Genomic DNA, 20,558 nt, shown 5'->3' with positions numbered 1-20,558 from the left:
TCAGAAGAAATTTCAACTTGTCTTGCCAGCTCATGAAATTGGTTCCATTGAACCGATCAAGACGAATCAAGTCTTGATTCATCAACTTGATGGATGATACACTATCGGCTTCCATTATACAAAATAACGCTTTAAGATTGTTGAAGAAAATTACAGCTGTAAAGTATGAAAACCGAAATTCAAGATGGAATATAATAAGGACAGGCTGAAGCATGTTTGGAACGCTGTTCTTAAAGCGTTATTTGCCCCTACTTAAGTGAATTGAGTATGCTGAAAGGTTACAGGCAAACCGCTTTTACGATATGACGAGCCTGATGTGGGTCTGCGTTTAGCAAACACGAATGCCCCACTAATGAAACTCTGTTACACAGTCTAGCAGAAATAAAGAAAAGAAGAAATCCCAGAAAAAGAGAGAAGATGAATTCTGATATTAGACCACTGCACTGGTCTGTACTTCAGATGTTTGTTTAGATGAACCGTTCTTAGACCACTCTGTTGGTCTGATTTTCAGGCAATGGTTCAGAAGAACTTTGCTGTATTGCTGGAGTATATGGTCAGTGGGCTCTGATTCGTATGGGTCTACCGGAGTGAGTTGAGATGGTTTGGAAACCCATCCAGATTCTCTATTTATAGGCTATGGTGACTGGGAGGTTATGGTCTAAAGACATAAATTTCATTAAGCCATTTCTAACGTTGGAAAACTATCCATTTTTTGACTGTTGTACAAGGCTCATAACAGCAGTTGCAAGTTGACTGTTGTGAGAGCTGGCTAGCCGTTTTCTAGCTATTGGGCTAGCCATGCAGCAATTACAACGTGACTCTACAATGAATTGCATAGATGTTACACATCTATTGCAACAGTCATTTCCAACCTCTCTATATATACTGAGGGATCTCTCTCTTTTAGTCCTCTAGTCTCTTTGCCAAGTAGCCACACGCCTTAGCCACTTAGTCGCACCGTAACTCGCACACGTCTTGGGTAAGGTCGCGAAGGAGTGACCCTTTGTGATACGATGCGGACATGCGAAGTGCGCTTCTACAACCACACTGCCTCACATGCCCACGCCCTCGCACCGAGCCCATAATTGTGCTCATGCCCATGCGTGAGCGCTGGTGTTTCAGTGCATACACGCAAGGTCCATAGTTATTGGACTAGGTAAGCAAATATTATAATACTCCACACTTTTCATTTAAACCTCAAAATCTTCTCTTCTTTTTCCAATGCGGGAGTATTTCCAAAACCCATAAAAAAGTGTTTTTTCAACAATTTATATAATATATATATTATATTTTATTATTAAAATATATTTTAAAATTAATATTGTGCAACATGTGTTGTATCACACTGTCCATTCTTCTGGAGAGATCATTATAATGAATGAGATAAAGAATGCGTCAGATCTCGAGTGGGCTAGGCCACGGAAAGAAGTGAGTGCTTCTACTCACCGTTGAAACCTTCCTAAAGTCCACTAAGATGTTTACCTGTGATTTAACCTGTTTATAAGTTAACTTGGAGATGAAAGAAGGCAATGTACAAATTTAAGCTTGATCAAAAACTTTTGCTGCACTGAGAAGTTTTTAATGGTGGGCGTCACTTCTCAACCGTTTTTTTTTTTTTTTTTTATAGTGTCCACTCAAGCTTTGGATCTAACTTATTCTTTGATTCATGCCTTAAAATGATCTCTCCAAATGGACTGACGGTGTGGATACAAAACATACATCATGGTGGGCCACACGGAACTTGATGACGTCAGTTGAGCAGCGAGTCTCGTTGCTCAACCTTTCGGCAGCTAATCCTCGTCCGAATCATACGGCGTTTTACGTCGTCCGTCCAAAATTGAAAAGAAAAAAAGAAAAAAAAAGAGAGAAGAAAAATGACAAGTTTGGCGGGCGGAAATCGTCGCCGTTTTTGAACGAAGGCCTCTTGTTTTGCTCTCTCCAACTTTTTCTTTTCATCTAAAATCTAGACAGCATCAAATCTCTTAATAATTATTGCCATTTCCTGCAATAATTTCAAAGAATCTCATTCTATTATTCGATTCTTCCAAACGCTTCCTCCCTACAAAAACCTCACCCTACCCTTCTCATATCCCATCAGAAAACGAGCTTTGATTTCCCTCCGCAAATGACTTCTCTCCGAATTTTTCTTGGGAACCCCATTTCCCCTGCCCTAGATCTCTCTCGCTCGTTCAAGCTAGACAATCAGCGATCCGCCGTAGGACGATCCAAGGGTCGAGATCGAATCTTGGCATGTCTTGTTTCAGAAGCAGAGTCGAAGAAATTGACGCCTCAGGCTCCTATTGGGGGGAGGAGTAAAGAGGTGATGGAGACGGAAGGGAGAGTGTTTGTGAGGACTTATGCTAGAGCTCCTGTGGTTTTCGAGAGTGGCAAGGGGTGTAAATTGTATGATGTAGAGGGGCGGGAGTATTTGGATATGACGGCTGGGATTGCGGTGAATTCACTGGGCCATGCCGATCCAGACTGGGTGAAGGCAGTCGTCGAGCAGGCGAACACTCTGACCCATGTCAGCAATGTATATTATTCGATCCCACAGGTACGGAGTTTTTCAAGTTCTGATCTTTCAGGTTGTGGTTTTTGGTAGCTAGGGTTTTGTAGTTACATTAATTATAGGTAGGATCTGATGAAACTAGTTGCAGGGAATTGAAAAATACATACCAGATTTAGAGCAAAATGTCATCCAGAGGAACATGCACACAAGATAGATAAATTTCCCACATAATAATCTGCTATCGTGCTTAACCATCTGCTACAATAGAGAAAATCCTTCTCTGCAAAATTTCTATTCCATATTCATAATCCTGTTAAGAGATCCAAGAATGACGAAAATTGATACATTTCCCAAAACAAGGTGGTGGAATTTCGAAGTAGAGAAAATAATGTTATTCAGTAATAAATTTACAGAGGAAGGAAAGTGAAATGTTCAGGAAGAAGTTAATGTTATGCGGAATGTGATGGGTGAGTGCATTAGGAAAGTGGCGAAAGATGTGTTAGGAATATCTAGACGGAAGAGCCATTCATATAAGGAAACTTAATAGTGGAATGAAGGTTGTACAAAAGGTTTTTACTGAGAAATGTTCATGTTTCAGAGCCTGTTGAGAGACTAGAAATGATGAATTTTAGAATAATATAGAAATGCTAAAAAGAATGCTAGGAAGGTAGATAGTGAGGCTAAATTTAAGGCTTATGATGATCTCTATAATCGATTGGAGATAAGACAAGGTGAGAAAGATGTATTCAAACTTGCAAAAATGATAGAGAGGAAGGGTATGAACTTACATCACTTTAGATGCATTAAGAGTGGTGACTAGAGGTATTGGTTAAGGATGATGAGATTGATGAGAAGTGGAGAAGCTATTTCCAGAACTTATTAAACAACCAACACTTTGAGAGCCCAGGGATAGAAGGAATCATTAACTTAAACAAGGCTGGAGGCCATAATAGTTTCATATTATTATGATATATGAAGTGAAAGAAGCTTTGAGAAAGAAAGACCCCAAACCAGATGGTACACCATTAGAGGTTTGGAAGTGCATGGGAAAGATTAATTTTGGTTGACAAAGTTGTTCAATAAGATTATAAGATCGAAGGAAATGTCAGACGTGTCGAGGAAAGGTATGGTGGTACATGTTTTTAAGAATAAATGAGACATACAGAGCCGAACTATAACACCTCGGATTTCGTAACCCGAATTTAGTACTCATTTTCTGAAATCTCGAGTGTTAACCTTTAAAGATAGCCCACATTTTGCCATATAATTTTTTAGTTTTTATTTGTAAGTGAGCACCGCAATAGAAGAAAGACAAATCAAGCATAAAGGATGGGTAGCAAGCAAGGTGTCCCGTATTGGTATCGGTTGGTGTAACGGTGCCCTCCGAAACCGATACGGATACGGGGGCGTAACGGCCGTAATGGCGCAAAATTTTTTTTCCCAAAAAAATATGAAAAAATATGGATTAAATCCGAAATATTCTAAGCATTCCAAATATGCATTCATTTATAAATTGGAACATGTTTATGGTGGTGTAACGGTCCACTCTTTGGTGAGAAGTTGTATCCTGTCTGATGAATTTATGAACCAGATAACCTGAATTTGACTACAAAATTCATATATTTAATTTTCTAACTATCTACTATCAATGATAGATATATTAGAATGAATGTAATATGAAAATATCTTACATTTAGGTGTTTGCAATTATTTTTTAGGGCCAAAATTCATGCATAAATAGAAAAAATATAAATATAAATATAAAATGGCACCCCAAATATGTAAAATGCACATTAACATGTTCTACTATGATTAACACATCATATGACATCATTAAAACAGCAAAAGAATCATTAAAAAAATGATTTTTCAAATTTTCAAAAAAAGGGCCGAAATAAATGCGTAAATAGAAAAAAATATAAAAAATATATAAAATGGCACCCCAAATATGTAAAATGCACATTAACATGTTCTACTATGATTAACACATCATATGGCATCATTAAAACAGCAAAAGAATCATTAAAAAATGATTTTTTGAATTTTCAAGAAAAGGGCCGAAATAAATGCGTAAATAGAAAAAAAAATTTAAAAAAAATATAAAATGGCACCCTAAATCTGTAAAGTGCACATTAACATGTTCTACCATGATTAACACATCATATGGCATCATTAAAAGAGCAAAAGAATCATTAAAAAATGATTTTTCGAATTTTCAAAAAAAGGGCCAAAATGAATGCGTAAATAGAAAAAAATATAAAAAAAATATAAAATGGCACCCTAAATCTGTAAAATGCACATTAACATGTTCTACTATGATTAACACATCAAATGGCATCATTAAAACAGCAAAACGACCATTAAAAATTGATTTTTCGAATTTTTAAAAAAAGGGCCAAAATTCATGCGTAAATAGAAAAAAATATAAAAAAAATTATTAAATGGCACCCCAAATCTGTAAAATGCACATTAACATGTTCTACTATGATTAACACATCATATGACATGATTAAAACAGCAAAACATATTAAAAAAAGTATAAATACTTATTTTTGACGAATTTCTGAAAAATGGCCCACCGAGCTTTGATTCAAGAAAATCCGTAATATAATGTGTTTTTATCTCAAATACCTAGCCAAGGTTGGTCGAAATTAGTAGTAGAAGGAGTGAGAAACAGTTTGGAAGCAAGAGGTTTAAAAAAAAATAGCAAAAACAGAGCTTAAAATGAAAAAAAAAGTTACCGTTATTCGGCTGATACGGGCCCGTAACGGCCCGTAATAGCCATTATGCGCCGTAACGGGCTTGTATCGGCCGATACGGGTACAAAATCGGGTAACGGCCAATATGACCCCGAAATGCGTAACGGTTCCCGCCGTTACCGTTACTTATCGGCCGTAACAGCCGATACGTAACCGTTTTGGCACACCATGGTAGCAAGGACCTTTTCATCAGCATACTCAACTTCATATAAAAACTCATATTTATTGGCACTAAAAGACGCAAGAGGAAGAGACTTAGTTGAAGAAGAAGAAGACAAAGACGAAGGACGAGCCGTAGACATGCTAAAACAAAGGGCAGTATGTATGGTCAGGAAAGGGCAACCATAGGTACTCAACGATCTTCAGAGTGCAGGTCATAGTTTGATACAATTCAAATTCCTTTTTATCAAGAACATATTGGCTATAAAAGGGTGACCTTAACGCCTACCACAGGCTCAACGGTTGAAACTCACCAATTGGATCTTGATAGCTAGAAGAAGGAATTCTATATCCAACTTGTTCAACAGATACTACCAAACCAAGTGTTCTGATACAGAAGATCGCACGAAACGCAACTGTAGAGCATACTAATCATGGCGACTATGTATCTATCTACTATTAAAAGGAGATAGACTATGCCAACTCTGAAGAAAGCGGAGATACCTGAAGGTAGTCCTGTCCATAACATACACCCCGACCAAAAAGTTAGAAAGCCATGGCTCTGATACCACAAAACCAACCAGGTAGACACATGGGCAAACCCTAAACCCTAAATAATGTTAAGAACCCCGGTTAAGTGGAAGAATACCTGAAAAATAGAAATCTAAACCCTAATTGTGCAAAAAGACTGTGTTACTGTAGCATCATTACTGTAGCACGGAACATAAAAATTATGATTTAGAAAAAGATAAGAACATGCAATGACATAAGACAAATAAACACATAATTAATAAACCTAGGCATACTAAAATAGCACCAATAAGCTCTGGCGAAGACATGGAAGGGACGAAAGTTGATGTGGCCTTAAATGAACAGTACGATGGAATGGTGTGGTAAAGATAATATCAGTAATCAGTAAAAACCGAGAAAATCTATAAGGAAGTAAACACTTAATTTGAGGACGGAATTTAAAACAAACATGTCGTTTTAACAGCATAGGAAACACACTAAGAAGTAAAAAACTAAAAGAGACAAGTCGTTATCAGAAGACTTTAATAACAACTATTTGCATAAGTCGTTTTCACATATCACATCGCTATTTACAAAACTCTCGTAAGAGCTTAAAAACTTCTCACTCTGTATTACAAAACAAACTCTAGCTAAGCTCTGTGAACTCTTAAGTTCTGTCTTACAACAAACATCACACTGGTATTTATAGAGGGGAGAGACTCATTGTGGCGGATCTGAACGAGGACTTCAATGGATAAAATCTTATCGTCTTGAAATTGCAGATCGTAGGTGCAGGAGGTAGAACACGCGGAAGACGGAGAACAACTGCAGGGGGGTCTCTTTTCTGTAGATCAGTTCCTCTGGGAACAACTGTTGGGACACGTTTGCTTGAGGAGTGATGAGAGTGGACAGCTAGAAGACCTTGAAGTAGCACCGTGTTAGATATTTACACATGTATTGATGAAAACACTATTGCTGATAGTGACATGTCGAAAGTGACTTGCTGGAGAGGAGATACTTCTGTCTGTCAGGCTTTGATGGCGACTTTTATGACTTCATGAGAACTAGTCAGAGCCTGAGTCACTGGTATGAGCTGCTTGGTAGATTGAGTGAGGAGACTCATTATCACTGGAAGAGGGTGTTGGAGCCATTAAAATTTCTAGATTCCTTTCAATGTAGGTTGTGAAATGGTCCAAGCACGGATCACTGTTAGCTGTAGACATGAGAGTGAGGTAAATGGAACTTGGGATGTTTGCCTGGAGAACATTGTTCAGTTCACACATTTGTCTTTTGAACAAATGGAAGGGTCCTTCAAAATAATTCCAATGCTGGGAAAGGTTGTAATTTCTGTATCCTCGTATCATAGCTTTATCTCGAGAGGCAGATGGCACGTAGTAGTGCGAATTCGTAGCAAGCGAGGAGTGGAGTTCTCTGGGATTTTGGAAGGTAATTTCAACAAACTCACTATGATGGTGAAGATACGAATGCCAAACTTCAAGTGGATGAAACCATTCGAGGAATACTTTGAGATTTTTGTTGGTCTGAGTCAGCTGGTCGGAACCAGTAATTTCGTTCCAATTGAGACGAGCAATATAAGCATGGAGCGAATTCGTAGCAAGCGAGGAGTGGAGTTCTCTGGGATTTTGGAAGGTAATTTCAACAAACTCACTATGATGGTGAAGATACGAATGCCAAACTTCAAGTGGATGAAACCATTCGAGGAATACTTTGAGATTTTTGTTGGTCTGAGTCAGCTGGTCGGAACCAGTAATTTCGTTCCAATTGAGACGAGCAATATAAGCATGGAGCGAGGCCACTGGGAAGATAACCATGATGGTGAAGCTTTGTACAAGATAATACAAAAAACAAAGGGCTTCATTGGACAGGTAATAGAGATCTCTGAAGGATATGGGAGTTAGGTATGGATATTGAGGATGAGGGATGTGCCGGAAAACAGGTTCATTTCGAAAGAGGTGAATTTCAAGAAAGGTTTTGAGATTATAGGTAGGCCTGTTTGCAATGTAGATATCACGGATAATTCGCTGGAGTTCGAGAGGACCAGTTGGGATCCTATCTATGGGAAATAGACAAGGAATGGATAATTCATGGATGGCTGGGGAGGCTGTGGCTGTGGGTGTGGGAGGATGCTTGATAGGGAGCCGAGACAAAAGTGAGCAAGGATATTATCCTTTCCTTTGATCTTTTTTACCGTAAAGCTCCATTGTGAAAACCAATTTGACCAACGTAACAGCTGGGGTTCTGGAATCATCTTTTGCCTGAATTTAAGCATTTTTGGAAATGCAGAGAGATCCATCTCGACCAAAAAGTGATGGCCAAGAAGATGGAACTGGAACTTGGAAATAACATTTTTGACTACCAGAATTTCCTTGTAGGTAGAGTGGTAATGTTGTTCGGAGGGCTTGAACTGACCACTACGATACCCACAACTGAGTGCCATTAATCTCTTGGAGGAGAACAGCACCCCATTGGGTGTCACTGGCATCTGTCTGGAGAATGTGTTCACCATGTCTGCTTGGAATTTGCAGTGGAGGAAGATGAGGAATAATCTTCTTGAGTGAACGAACGGCAGCAGTATGAGAATCGTTACAAGAATGAGCATCGTTCTTCAATAAGACAGTGAGAACATCACGATACTTGCACACATGCGGGTGCAACTCGAATGAACTGAACAATGTTCTCCAGGCAAACATCCCAAGTTCCATTTGGCTCACTCCCATGTCTACAGCTAACAGTGATCTGTGCTTAGACTATTTCACAACCTACATTGAAAGGAATCTAGAAATTTTAATGGCTCCAACACCCTCTTCCAGTGATAATGAGTCTCCTCACTCAGTCTACCACATAGCTCACACCAGTGACTCAGGCTTCGACTAGTTCTCATGAAGTCATAAAAGTCGTCATCAAAGCCTGACAGACAGAAGTATCTCCTCTCCAGCAAGTCACTTTCGATATGTCAATATTAGCAATAGTGTTTTCATCGATACATGTGTAAATATCTAGCATGGTGCTACTTCGAGGTCTTCCAGCTATCCACTCTCATCACTCCCCAAGCAAACGTGTCCCAACGGCTGTTCCCAGAGGAACTGATCTACAGAAAAGAGATCCCCCTGCAGTTGTTCTTCGTCTTCTGCGTGTTCTACCTCTCTGCACCTACGATCTGCAACTTCAAGACGATAAGATTTTATCCATTGAAGTCCTCGTTCAGATCCGCCACAATGAGTCTCTCCCCTCTATAAATACCAGTGTGATGTCTATTGTAAGACAGAACTTAAGAGCTCACAGAGCTTAGCGAGAATTTGTTTTGTAATACAGAGTGAGAAGTTTTTAAGCTCTTACAAGAGTTTTGTAAATAGCGATGTGATATGTGAAAACGACTTATGCAAATAGTTGTTATTAAAGTCTTCTAATAACGACTTGTCTCTTTTAGTTTTATTACTTTTTGGTGTGTTTCCTATGCTGTTAAAACGACATGTTTGTTTTAAATTCCGTCTTTGAATTAAGTGTTTACTTCCTTATAGATTTTCTCAGTTTTTACTGATTACTAATATTATCTTTACCACACCATTCCATCGTACCGTTCATTTAAGGCCACATCAACTTCCATCCCTTCCATGTCTTCGCCAGAGCTCATTGGTGCTATTTGAGTATGCCTAGGTTTATTAATTATGTGTTTATTTGTCTTATGTCATTGCATGTTCTTATCTTTTTCTAAATCATAATTTTTATGTTCCGTGCTACAGTAACTTGCTACAGTAATGTTTGGAAAATCAAAGACCCTTCTGGTCTTCAATCTGATGGTACCCCTTCCTGAGCTCAATTGTTTCACTCCTGTCAACCCTCCTTCGGGCCGCATTATTGAAGGCAGATATGTTGCCGAACTAGCTCCCATTGGTCCTGATCCCACTGGACGCCGTTATACAGACTGGCGTCGGCGCAACAATCTCCATATTGGATGGGATGCTTGTACATGTGATGATTGTTGTGAGGATGATTATGATAAGCCTCGCAAATCCAAGTCCTTTCAGGCACAGCTAAAACATAGACATGAAGCTGGAGAACCTGAAGTTGGTCTTCTCGGTGAACCTTCTGGCAAATTTGACTACTATGTTCTTTATCCTAAACAGAAGCCTATCAGTGCACCTCCTCCAGCCTGCAAACCCTCATCACCACCATTTCCACCTCAAAAGCCTTCACCACCATCTCAGCCTACACCAAAACCCCCTCTTATGCCCTATTACAAAAAAGCCTTGTCTCATCTCCGGTGTTCCCCAGCTTTCCCTCAAAAGCCTCCTCTAATTTCCACTCCACCCATGGTGGGTGCTTATGAGCCTACGGATGACCCGCATTTTCCAGCCACAGACGACTTTGACTACCTGGCAGAACGTACACGTTATGTTTGGAAAATCAAAGACCCTTCTGGTCTTCAATCTGATGGTACTCCCAAGCGTGTCTCTGCTGCTGAAGCGGCCCTCAATTGGCAAGCTGAAAATGCCGCGCAACAAAATCGTGCTTTACAACAACTTCTGTATCACCAGCAACAGCTCACTGCTACTGTTCAGAAGCAAAGTCCAGTGATTCCCCTTCTTCAAGCTCGAATCGCTGCTGTTGAAAAGGAACTGTATCTGATTGCTACTACTGTTCATGATTCTAACCTTCTCTTGCAAAAAGAGATGGAAAGAAAGTCGCTCAAGGCTCAACTTCATGACATCAAGAATCCACCTAGACCAGCTCCTTCCATTTATCCTGACAATCCATTATTTCCTTACCCTAAACTTCTCCCACTACCTGCTCCTCCTCCTTTACCTTGGATACCCTCCTCGCCACCTACTGTCCCATGGGCTACTCCACCCACTTCCTATCACTTCTCTCCTTCACCATTGTAGCCCTTAGTCTCACAATCTTTTCGACCTACTCCACCTTCTAATCCAGCTCCAGCAACCTCACACCCGTCAGTTCCCTCCTCTTCTAAAGGCAAGAAACCTATTGAGTCAGATCGTCCCTTCACTTTTGATCTGATGGCCTCGTCAATCCCTTCTGCTGAATTTATGCCACCTGCACCATTGAATCCGATTGCCTCGTTTCTCCGAGCCAGTGCCTTGGTTCCTTCAGAAGATTCTGATCTATCTGACAGTGTTGATTCAGAGGTTCCTGAAAAACTAATGCACCAACCCCATGGTGCCATGCCTACTCCACATCCTCCGGCTCCTCATCCTGACCCTCAGGTTGACGAAGCAGCAAGTGATGTTGATGAAGATGATAGGCCTCCGCCACCGCAACCTCCTTGTGTCGTTGTTTCTGAGAATGATCATAAGAAGCTCTTCACTCTTGATGACATTCCACCTCATGAATGGCAACAACGTCTTATGGACATTTATGCATGGATGAAAGCTGGCCTTCAAGCTCCACGTGCCACAGCAAGGCATACTTGCGAAAAGGTCGTTGCCCGTTTCAGTAGTACACTACGTGAATGGTGGAATATGCTTGGTGAATATCGCCAGCTCCAGCTCTTGCAAGAAAACAGCCTTGAAGCTTTTATAGGCTTCCTCTATCTTGAGTTCGTTGGTGATTCTACTTCTTATACTTGAATCGCGCGAGAAGAATTTTTGCAAATGAAAGTTTGCTCCTTTGAGAAAACTGATTTAGATCGGCATTATAGCAAGATGTATAAACGGTTCTACATCATTGGCGGTAAAGATGATGTAAATCTCAAGCAAGTCTATCTCAATTCGCTCCTAGAGCCTCTTGGTGATGAAACCACCAAACTACTTGAGTAGAGGAATCTTCCCCTTCAAGCAGCTACGCTAGGCTAATTACGCTAGATGTCCCTTCAGGCTGTTCAAAAATTATGCAACTAGCATACATTCCTGAAGCGCGCAGAAAAGATGAATACTCGTCTTGGCGTCCAGATATACATTCCAATTGCACAAGATATACAAGTGGCTGCCCATAGGGCTTATACAAAACAATATCCGAAGATTTACAAATATAGGAAAGCAGAAAAATCAACATAAATGAAATCTAAAATCTAAAGCCGTAAGGTCATCCAGCTCCTCATGCTCCACATGTGTACCAACCCGCACATCATCTACATCTCTTACAACAACTAAATATGGTTCGATAGCGTTAATGGCTATCCCAGTGAGGTACAAGATTTATCAAACTATCACAATGGTTAAACATAGTTCGCCAAGATAGGTCTACACTAAACCATTCATAATGATCATAATAAATGAGATTACAATCCTTTAATGATAGTTTTAAAATAAGAATCATACAAAACAATCCATAATACAATCTTATTTAAATGCGTGTTGTATGCACATGCACATCAGCCTGGGGATGCTCATCCAGCTGGCTTTGGGCAAAAACCCACGAGTGGAGCAAAACCCACATGAAACCTCAAAGTGTCTAGTCACCAGTGAAAGTAAAACAAGTATGGGCTCAAGTGACCATTTCACACAAATTGGGTTGATCGACAGTGGTCTGGGAGCCAGTGAAAATACCTCAAGAAAGAGTACATGCTACCGCGACATCCAGATTAGCCACCAAATATCGCCTGTATGCTATGAATGCATGACTAGTCCAAACCGTTATTATTCCAATTACAAACAACCATTTTAAGGAAGCTTAAAGGTCATCATGAGGGGCTCGTCACCCAGCATAGGCCGACAGCTCAAGCACAATGTCCCATACCACCATGCTTGGCTCACGAGACTTCAACAAGTATGATGTTAATGGTAACCTCTACAACTAGTGGCTTATCATGATACAATAGGTAGAACTTACCATCACAGGTTTGTACAAAAGTAGTCCATTAAAAGCCACATTGGGTAAAATGTCTATTCAAGGATACGACAAAAAGGGGTCAACCCAAAATCCACATAGGCACAATGATCCATGAGATGGTAAATCTACAATAAAATTCCATCTAATCCAATTCACAAAATGGTCATAGTTTGAGGACCTCCAAAAATACCATCTAGTAATCTCAGGTGGCAAAACAAGGCACGTACAATATCGATAACAAATACACATGTAAAGTGCTCGTCTGAAATATGAATATAGATATTTGAGATCCATAACATGTTCACATGAATTTAAATCCAATCATCAATCATATATGAAGAATTACTCAAATAGAAACTAACAATTATCATTCATTCCAGTATTCCACTGAATACTATATTAAGTGAGTAATAGAAATAAATGAATTAAACTAACTATCATAATGTTGGAAAGCTTGAAGGGTGATCCTCACCTTCAATCGGACCGATTAGATATCAAATACCCCAAGTAGGATGTGGCTCAATTGAGGTGGGTCCTTGACGCAGGGGAGGACGTGAGGTTAAGCACCGTCTTCCTCAAGAGGATAACTATTCCGAATCCACGGAACTTCTCTAGACTCCTCACAGAGACTTCTCGAATCCACGAAGAAAGAAAGCAAGAAAATAGAAATAAATTCTAATAAATTCAAAATTGATTGATGAATGAAAAAAAAACGAGTTCACAACCCTTTAAATAGGGATACCAAGCAATGGGAGAGAAATCGGAATCAAATTACGACTAAAACTCCTAGAATTTGCGACTTACTATAAATAGTAAACTCACTATTTATAGACGGTCGTGATGTCTACTAGTGCGCAAGGTTTTCGGCCAAAAATAGTAAGTGTCCTATTTGGCTTCACCAAGCTGTTCTCCTAATTTTTCTAAGCTCTTTTCGCGTTGGGCACAACTGCTAAAGCCCAACGAATGAAGAGTTATAATCAAACTAAAACTTACTATTTATAGTAAAAACAAAATTAAAATAGGGAAACGACCGTCGATCTGGCGGTATTTCGCAAATCCGGCTTGCGCACCCGGCGTAGCGGGGTTGGTTGGCTAAAGTAGCTCGTTTTACCCCAAAATCATATATTTACGTCTGATAACTCATTCCGGATTACAAGATATGCCTGATCTAAGGTCCGACGGTCTGGATCACTTCCGTCGTCGACTGGGCCTTTTCTGATCCATCTTGGCCATGTAACTATCCGCGACCCTCTCTATATCAGTTTCCTCCACTTCAAAAGAACTCGTCCTTGAGTTCTTATCTTGCTCTGATTCATGATACTCGGTCAGGTCCGCGACGTTGAAAGTCTGTGAGATCGCCGTGTCATCTGGAAGATCAACAACGTAAGCATTGTCATTAATCTTTCGGATGATTAATATCAGTCCAATCTTCTTATTTTTCAACTTGTTGTACATTCTGATCGAAAATCTTTCTTTGTGGAGATGGACCATTACTTGGTCGCCCACCTCGAACACTTTTTGTCACCGATGCTTGTCCGCTTCCTCCTTGTACTTTTCGTTTGAGGCATGTAGCTTGGTTTGTACCTCCGCATGAATGCCCATGATCTTGTTTGCCATATGTATTGTTGCAATGCTCATGCCTAGGAGCTTGGGCAGATGAACCAAGTTGAGTTTGTGGCGAGGTACTCGTCTGTAAATAACCTGGAACGGGGATTTCCCTGTTGAGCGGTTCACCATGTTGTTGAATGCAAACTCCGCTTGAGACAAAGCCAAATCCCATTGCTTCGGTTTTTCTCCTGAAATACATCGAAGGAGGTTTCCCAACGTGCGATTCATAACCTTGGTCTGCCCGTTAGTCCGTGGGTGATAGGTGCTGCTGAACTGAAGTTGTGTATCGAATCGAGTCCGTAGAGTTCGCTAAAAGTGGCTAATGAGCTTTGTGTCACGGTCAGAAGTAATAGTCTTAAGAACCCCGTGTAGCCGCATAACTTCTTTGAGACATAGATTCGCTACGTATGTTGCATCGAGAGTCTTCTTGCATGGAATAAAGTGCGCCATCTTGGAGAAATGATCTACTACCACGAACACCGAATCTATGTCGTGTTGTGTTCGTGGGAGACCAACTACGAAGTCCATAGATAAATCCTCTCAAGGGCTGTCAGGCACGGGTAACGGGGTGTAAAAGCCCGTATTCTAAGATTGTCATTTGGAGGTCTGACAAATATAACAACGTTGGACTGCCTTTTCCACATCACGTACCAATTGTGACCAGTAATACTGCTTTTCCACAAGAGTTTGCGTCTTGTCTCGCCCAATGTGTCCATTAAGGCCACCTCCATGTAACTCTTGGATTATCTGTTCCTTTAACGAACTTTTGGGGATGCACAGTCGATTCCCCTTGAAAAGGAACCCGTCTTGCTTATGTAAATCGCTGGGGTGACCTTCTTGGTATGTAACCCATGCGTCCTTGAAGTCGTCGTCATCGGCATATATGTCCTTGAGGCACTTAAACCCGACAACTTCATTGCTCATAGTGACTAACAAAGTTGTACGGCGACTTAGTGCATCGACTACTTTGTTCTGTTGCCCAAACTTATGTTTTAGCACGAACGTGAATTCCTGCAAAAATGAGATCCATCTAGCATGCACACGGTTAATGTTAGCTTGACTATTAATGAATTTGAGAGCTTGATGGTCTGTGTAAAGTATGAATTCCCTTTGAATCAAATAATGTCACCAGTGTCGCAGTGCCTGGACCACTGCATACAACTATCTCATATGTAGACTACTTGCGTGCATCACTAAGTTTCTCACTGTAGAAGGCTATCGGCCTACCTTCTTGAGACAAAACTCCCTCAATCCTGACATATGAGGCATCACATTCGACTTCAAACAGTTTGTCGAAGTTGAGAAGTATAAGATCGGGGTTGTGGATAACCTGCGCTTAATTTCGGCAAAGCTCCTGTCGGCTTCGTCAGTCCATTGAAATTGTCCTTTCTTCATGCAATCTGTGATTGGTGACACAATGATACTGAAAATTTTCATGAACCGACGATAAAATGTCGCTAGTCCATGAAAACTTCACACTTCGTAAATATTTGTGAGAACCAGTCATTCTCTGATTGCCTTCACCTTCTCCTCATCCACCTGAATGCCCGTGGATGTTACGACAAAACTCAGAAATAACAGGCTATACGAACCGACGATAGAATGTCGTTAGTCCATGAAAACTTCACACTTCGTGAATATTTGTGGGAACTGGCCATTCTCTGATTGCCTTTACCTTCTCCTCATCCACCTGAATGCCCGTGGATGTTACGACAAAACTCAGAAACAACAGGCTATCAGTCATGAAGCTGCACTTTTTTAAATTGAGATACAGTTTATTTTCAGTGAGCACTTGAAGGATCTTCTTTCGGTGTTCTATATGGGTGGTTTCGTCTTGACTGTATATCAAAATATCATCGAAATAGACCATAACGAACCGCCCAATGAAATGTTTTAGAACTTGGTTCATCAATTTCATGAATTTGCTAGGCACGTTCGAAAGACCGAAGGGCATGACCATCCATTTGTATAATCCTTCCTTGGTGTTAAAAGCCGTCTTCCAGTCATCACCCAGCCGTATTTGAATCTGATGGTAGCCGCTTCTCATATCCAACTTAGAGAATAATTTCGCGCCTTCAAGCATGTCCAACATATTATCTAGCCGTGGTATGAGAAATCTGTATTTTATGGTGATTTTGTTGATGGCCCAGCTGTCAACACACATATGCCAACTCCCATCTTTCTTAGGAGTTAATAGAGCAGGTGCGGTGCATGGGCTCATGCTTTCTTGGATGAGACCCTTACGGATCAGTTCTTTCACTTGCCCTAGAAGAATTTTGCACTCTTTCGGAGTCATCTGATAATGAGGACGATTTAGTAAGCTGGACCTAGGGACAAGGTCGATATGGTGTTGGATATCTCGCATGAGAGGTAATCCATCGGGAAGGTTGGCAGGACAAATTTCTTTAAACTCGTGCAGTAAGGGTTTTAGTTTATCAAGGATGTTAGTGGGATCGAGTTCTTTACCTTTCACGATTAGTGCATAGGCATGTTCTATTTTTTTGGATTCCTCCACAAAGTCCTGTATGGTTAAGAGAAAACGACCTTCTAGAAGTTTCAGGTGGTCCCTCTGGATCCATAGGGGCTAATATGGTCTTCCGGCCGTCCTTGACGAAGATATATATGTTATCTCGCCCCTTATGAGTGACGTCACGGTTAGATTGTCAGGGTTGACCGAATAGTATGTGACATGCTTCCATATCAACCACATCGCATACTACTTCATCCTTATAATGTTTGTCAATTGAAAAGGATATGGTGCACCGTTCAGTTACCTTTGTTTCGCTGACCTTCTTGATCCAACCGATTGTATATGGAGAGGGATGACGCTCCGTTTTCAATTGCAATTTTTCTACCATTACCCTGGAGACAATATTCTCGTTGCTCCCGCTGTCAATGATCACATCACAAACTTTTTGATTCACCGTACACCTAGTTCGGAAGATGTTATGCCATTATGGGTGTACTTCTTTCCTTGGCGCGTACAATTGTCGCCTCACGACGAGTGATTCGCCATGATCCTGCCGAACCCATCCTGACGCATCCGCCTTGTCTTCTGTGGCGTGCTCTGGTTCCTCAATACCTGGATCTTCATTAGTGTTTTCAGCACTACCATCATTGATGGTGAGGTTCGCCACTTGTCGCTACGGACAAGTATTTGACAGGTGACCCGGCTGGCCACAACGAGAGCAATGGTCTCCCCTTGGCCGAGCATAGGGGTTTGGGATCCTGCTTGGGCCAGCGACAGTCGATACGCCCCTCTGAGGCTTAGTTTGCCCACTTCCTTGATCCTGGTTCACGGGTGTAGGAGGTTGAGTGTGTTTCTACGGGCTCCTTTCCCTTGGGCTGTGGAGCTCCCTGGGGCGGACCTGCCGCAGGCCGCAGCGACTCTTGCAGTAGGATATGTCTGTGTGTTAGGACGCTCAAGTTGCGCTTCCACCCTAGTAGCCAACTTGATTGCATCATTCATTGTCCAGACAGACTACGTCTGGACCCAATCCTGGGTCGTCATATGCAATCCATCATTGAATCGGGCGACTTGTTGGGATTCAGTCTCAACCAAATCGTTACGCGCCGCTAGGCGGTAAAATTCTTTGGCGTATTCTCTCACCAACTGACTACCCTGTCGACAATTTTGGTATTATTGGAATAATACCTGATTGTAGTCGCTTGGGAGGAATCAGGCACATAGTAGTTGCTTCATCCGCTGCCATGTGCGGATTGGTGCTTTCGTTTTCCTGGTTTGTGCGAGTTGCAGTTGTTCCCACCAGGCTGAAGCTCCGCCCTTCAACTTGTAGGCCACAAGCTTGACTTTTTTTGCTTTAGGGATGTCCATATAGTCGAAGAATCGCTTAACTTCAGAAAGCCAATCGAGGAAATCATCAATGTGTAGTTGGCCATTGAAGCTAGGAATATCAACTTGCATCTTAAATTCCCGATTTGTTCGATCTACTCGATCGCTGCCTTGTCTGGGGTGTTGGAAGATTATGTCATCGATCTCCTCCTCGCTGGTTTCCCCTTCCTCAGGAATGACCCTTGGATGCACTGCCGGTACTATCCTGCGATCAGGGCGATCACGAGTCTCAACAATTGGTGGTGGAGGATTACCATCAGCAACAGGGAGCTATCTTAGGGCCTTCGCTATGCGATCCGCCAAGCGATCTGTCATGCGATCAATGGAAGCCTGCAGCCCTTGCATGGCTTGCCGATTCTCTCGCCGCGCTACTTCGAAGGCAGTTAAAAGCTGATTCCATGGAGCACCATCCATGGGATTATTGCTCGACTAGTCGTTAGAAGCCATCAATCCGAGGAAAAACCTCGCTCTGGTACCAAACTGACGCAGGGGAGGACGTGAAGTCGAGCACCATCTTCCTCAAGAGGATAACTATTCCGAATCCACGGAACTTCTCTGGACTCTTCACAGAGACTTCTCGAATCCACGAGGAAAGAAAGCAAAAAAATAGAAATAAATTCTAATAAATTCGAAATTGATTGATGAATGAAAAAAACCGAGTTCACAACCCTTTAAATAGGGATACCAAGCAATGGGAGAGAAATCAGAATCAAACTACGACTAAAACTCCTAGAATTTGCGACTTACTATAAATAGTAAACTTACTATTTATAGACGGTCGTGATGTCTACTAGTGCGCAAGGTTTTTGGCCAAAAATAGTAAGTGTCCTATTTGGCTTCACCAAGCTGTTCTCCTAATTTTTCTAAGCTCTTTTCGCATTGGGCGCAACTCCTAAAGCCCAACGGATGAAGAGTTATAATCAAACTAAAACTTACTATTTATAGTAAAAACGGAATTAAAATAGGGAAACGACCGTCGATCTAGCGGTATTTCGCAAATCCGGCTTGTGCAACCTAGCGTAGCGGGGTTAGTTGGCTAAAGTAGCTCGTTCTACCCCAAAATCATATATTTTACGTCTAATAACTCATTCTGGATTGCAAGATACGCCTGATCTAAGGTCTGATGGTCCGGATCACTTCTGTCGTCGACCAGGCCTTTTTTGATCCATCTTGGCCATGTAACTGTCTGCGACCCTCTCTACATCAGTCCTAAGGAAGAGAATTGGGAAAAAAAATCAATCACTACCCCCAATTTGATTAAACTTTAAGTTAATTATCCTAATTCAATTCGAAATAGAGTGCCAAAGAATGTCTAGAGGTTGATTTACCTCAACCAACTAAAACAGCTCGATTTGTTCATGAACTTGGTCCTAATTGTACTCGACAAGGTGGATTTAATTGAGAAAATTTTGGAAAACTCTACATTTGATCAAATCAAGTAATTAATACTCTAAATCTACTTTAATTAAACACTAATAAAATGCATTTTGAGTTTAAAAAAAGAAGAGAGATCAACTCACCTACTCATTGACTCCATTCATCTCTACTCGATGAGACCTAGGTGCAACACGAGTTGAATCCGACTAAGAACCTGAGCTTCTAAACCAACAATTGTGGCACTGCAATGTTTTTGCTGCACTCAAGTTTGTCTCAACCCCGGACTCGGTGAACTCAACCGAGTCAACTCAGCAAAAACTCAGTGAAACCACAATCTCTTTCTTCTTCCTATTTCTTGAAGGGGCCCGTTGTGATGTGTATGTGAGATCCACTCTAACCATTAGATGTGTAATCCCACGTTAGGCTCAGGGCAAAAAAACAAGCTGAGCTATGATTCAGGTGGGCCACACCAAAGGAAACAAATGGGAGAGAGACGTCTGCCCTTGATTTTTATAGGGCCCACCGTGATGATTATATGAAATCCACTCCAAACATTAGATGCCACACCAAAATTTAGGTCTGAGGTCCAAAAATCAGACCCATTTGTGATTTAGTTGGGCCACACCAAGGGAAACAATTTAGAGGGTGAGTGTTGCCCTACACATTGTTTCCAATCATGTGGTCCACTTGAATCATGGATGGAGCTGAGTTTTAGGCCCTGATAAGGGGTGATGCGCCTAGTGGTCGAGGTGGATTCACATAAGCATCATGGTGAGGCCCACCCGAGCCGCTGATCCCTTTGCTCGACAAGGCTAACCCAACATGCCATTAAGAAATCCAACAGAAGGTACTCTAATGATAATTATTTGGATTAATGAGGTACTTATTGAAAACCTTTTTGCAAAAAAAAGGTACCAAAATGTAAATTCTATATTAAGTAGGTAGTTTTTGTAAATTTCCCTAATAAAACAAAGAG

The 20,558-nt window shown here is 41.2% G+C and overlaps 1 protein-coding gene across 1 annotated transcript in view; it reads left to right on the top strand.

Annotated features, from left to right (window-relative positions):
• Positions 1–1,869: 1,869 nt before the first annotated feature.
• Positions 1,870–20,558, top strand: part of LOC131226678 (acetylornithine aminotransferase, mitochondrial) — a 29,176-nt gene continuing 10,487 nt past the window's right edge. The window contains exon 1 of the mRNA XM_058222306.1: positions 1,870–2,554. Within this exon, the coding sequence (XP_058078289.1) occupies positions 2,126–2,554 (429 nt within the window). The 5' untranslated portion in view covers positions 1,870–2,125. The remainder of the gene's footprint in view (positions 2,555–20,558) is intronic.

The sequence above is a fragment of the Magnolia sinica genome, chromosome 15, assembly GCF_029962835.1.
Source record: "Magnolia sinica isolate HGM2019 chromosome 15, MsV1, whole genome shotgun sequence".
In the NCBI taxonomy this organism is placed as follows: domain Eukaryota; kingdom Viridiplantae; phylum Streptophyta; class Magnoliopsida; order Magnoliales; family Magnoliaceae; genus Magnolia; species Magnolia sinica.
Note: the sequence above shows the minus strand (reverse complement) of the source record. Positions and strands in the feature narration are given on the sequence as shown.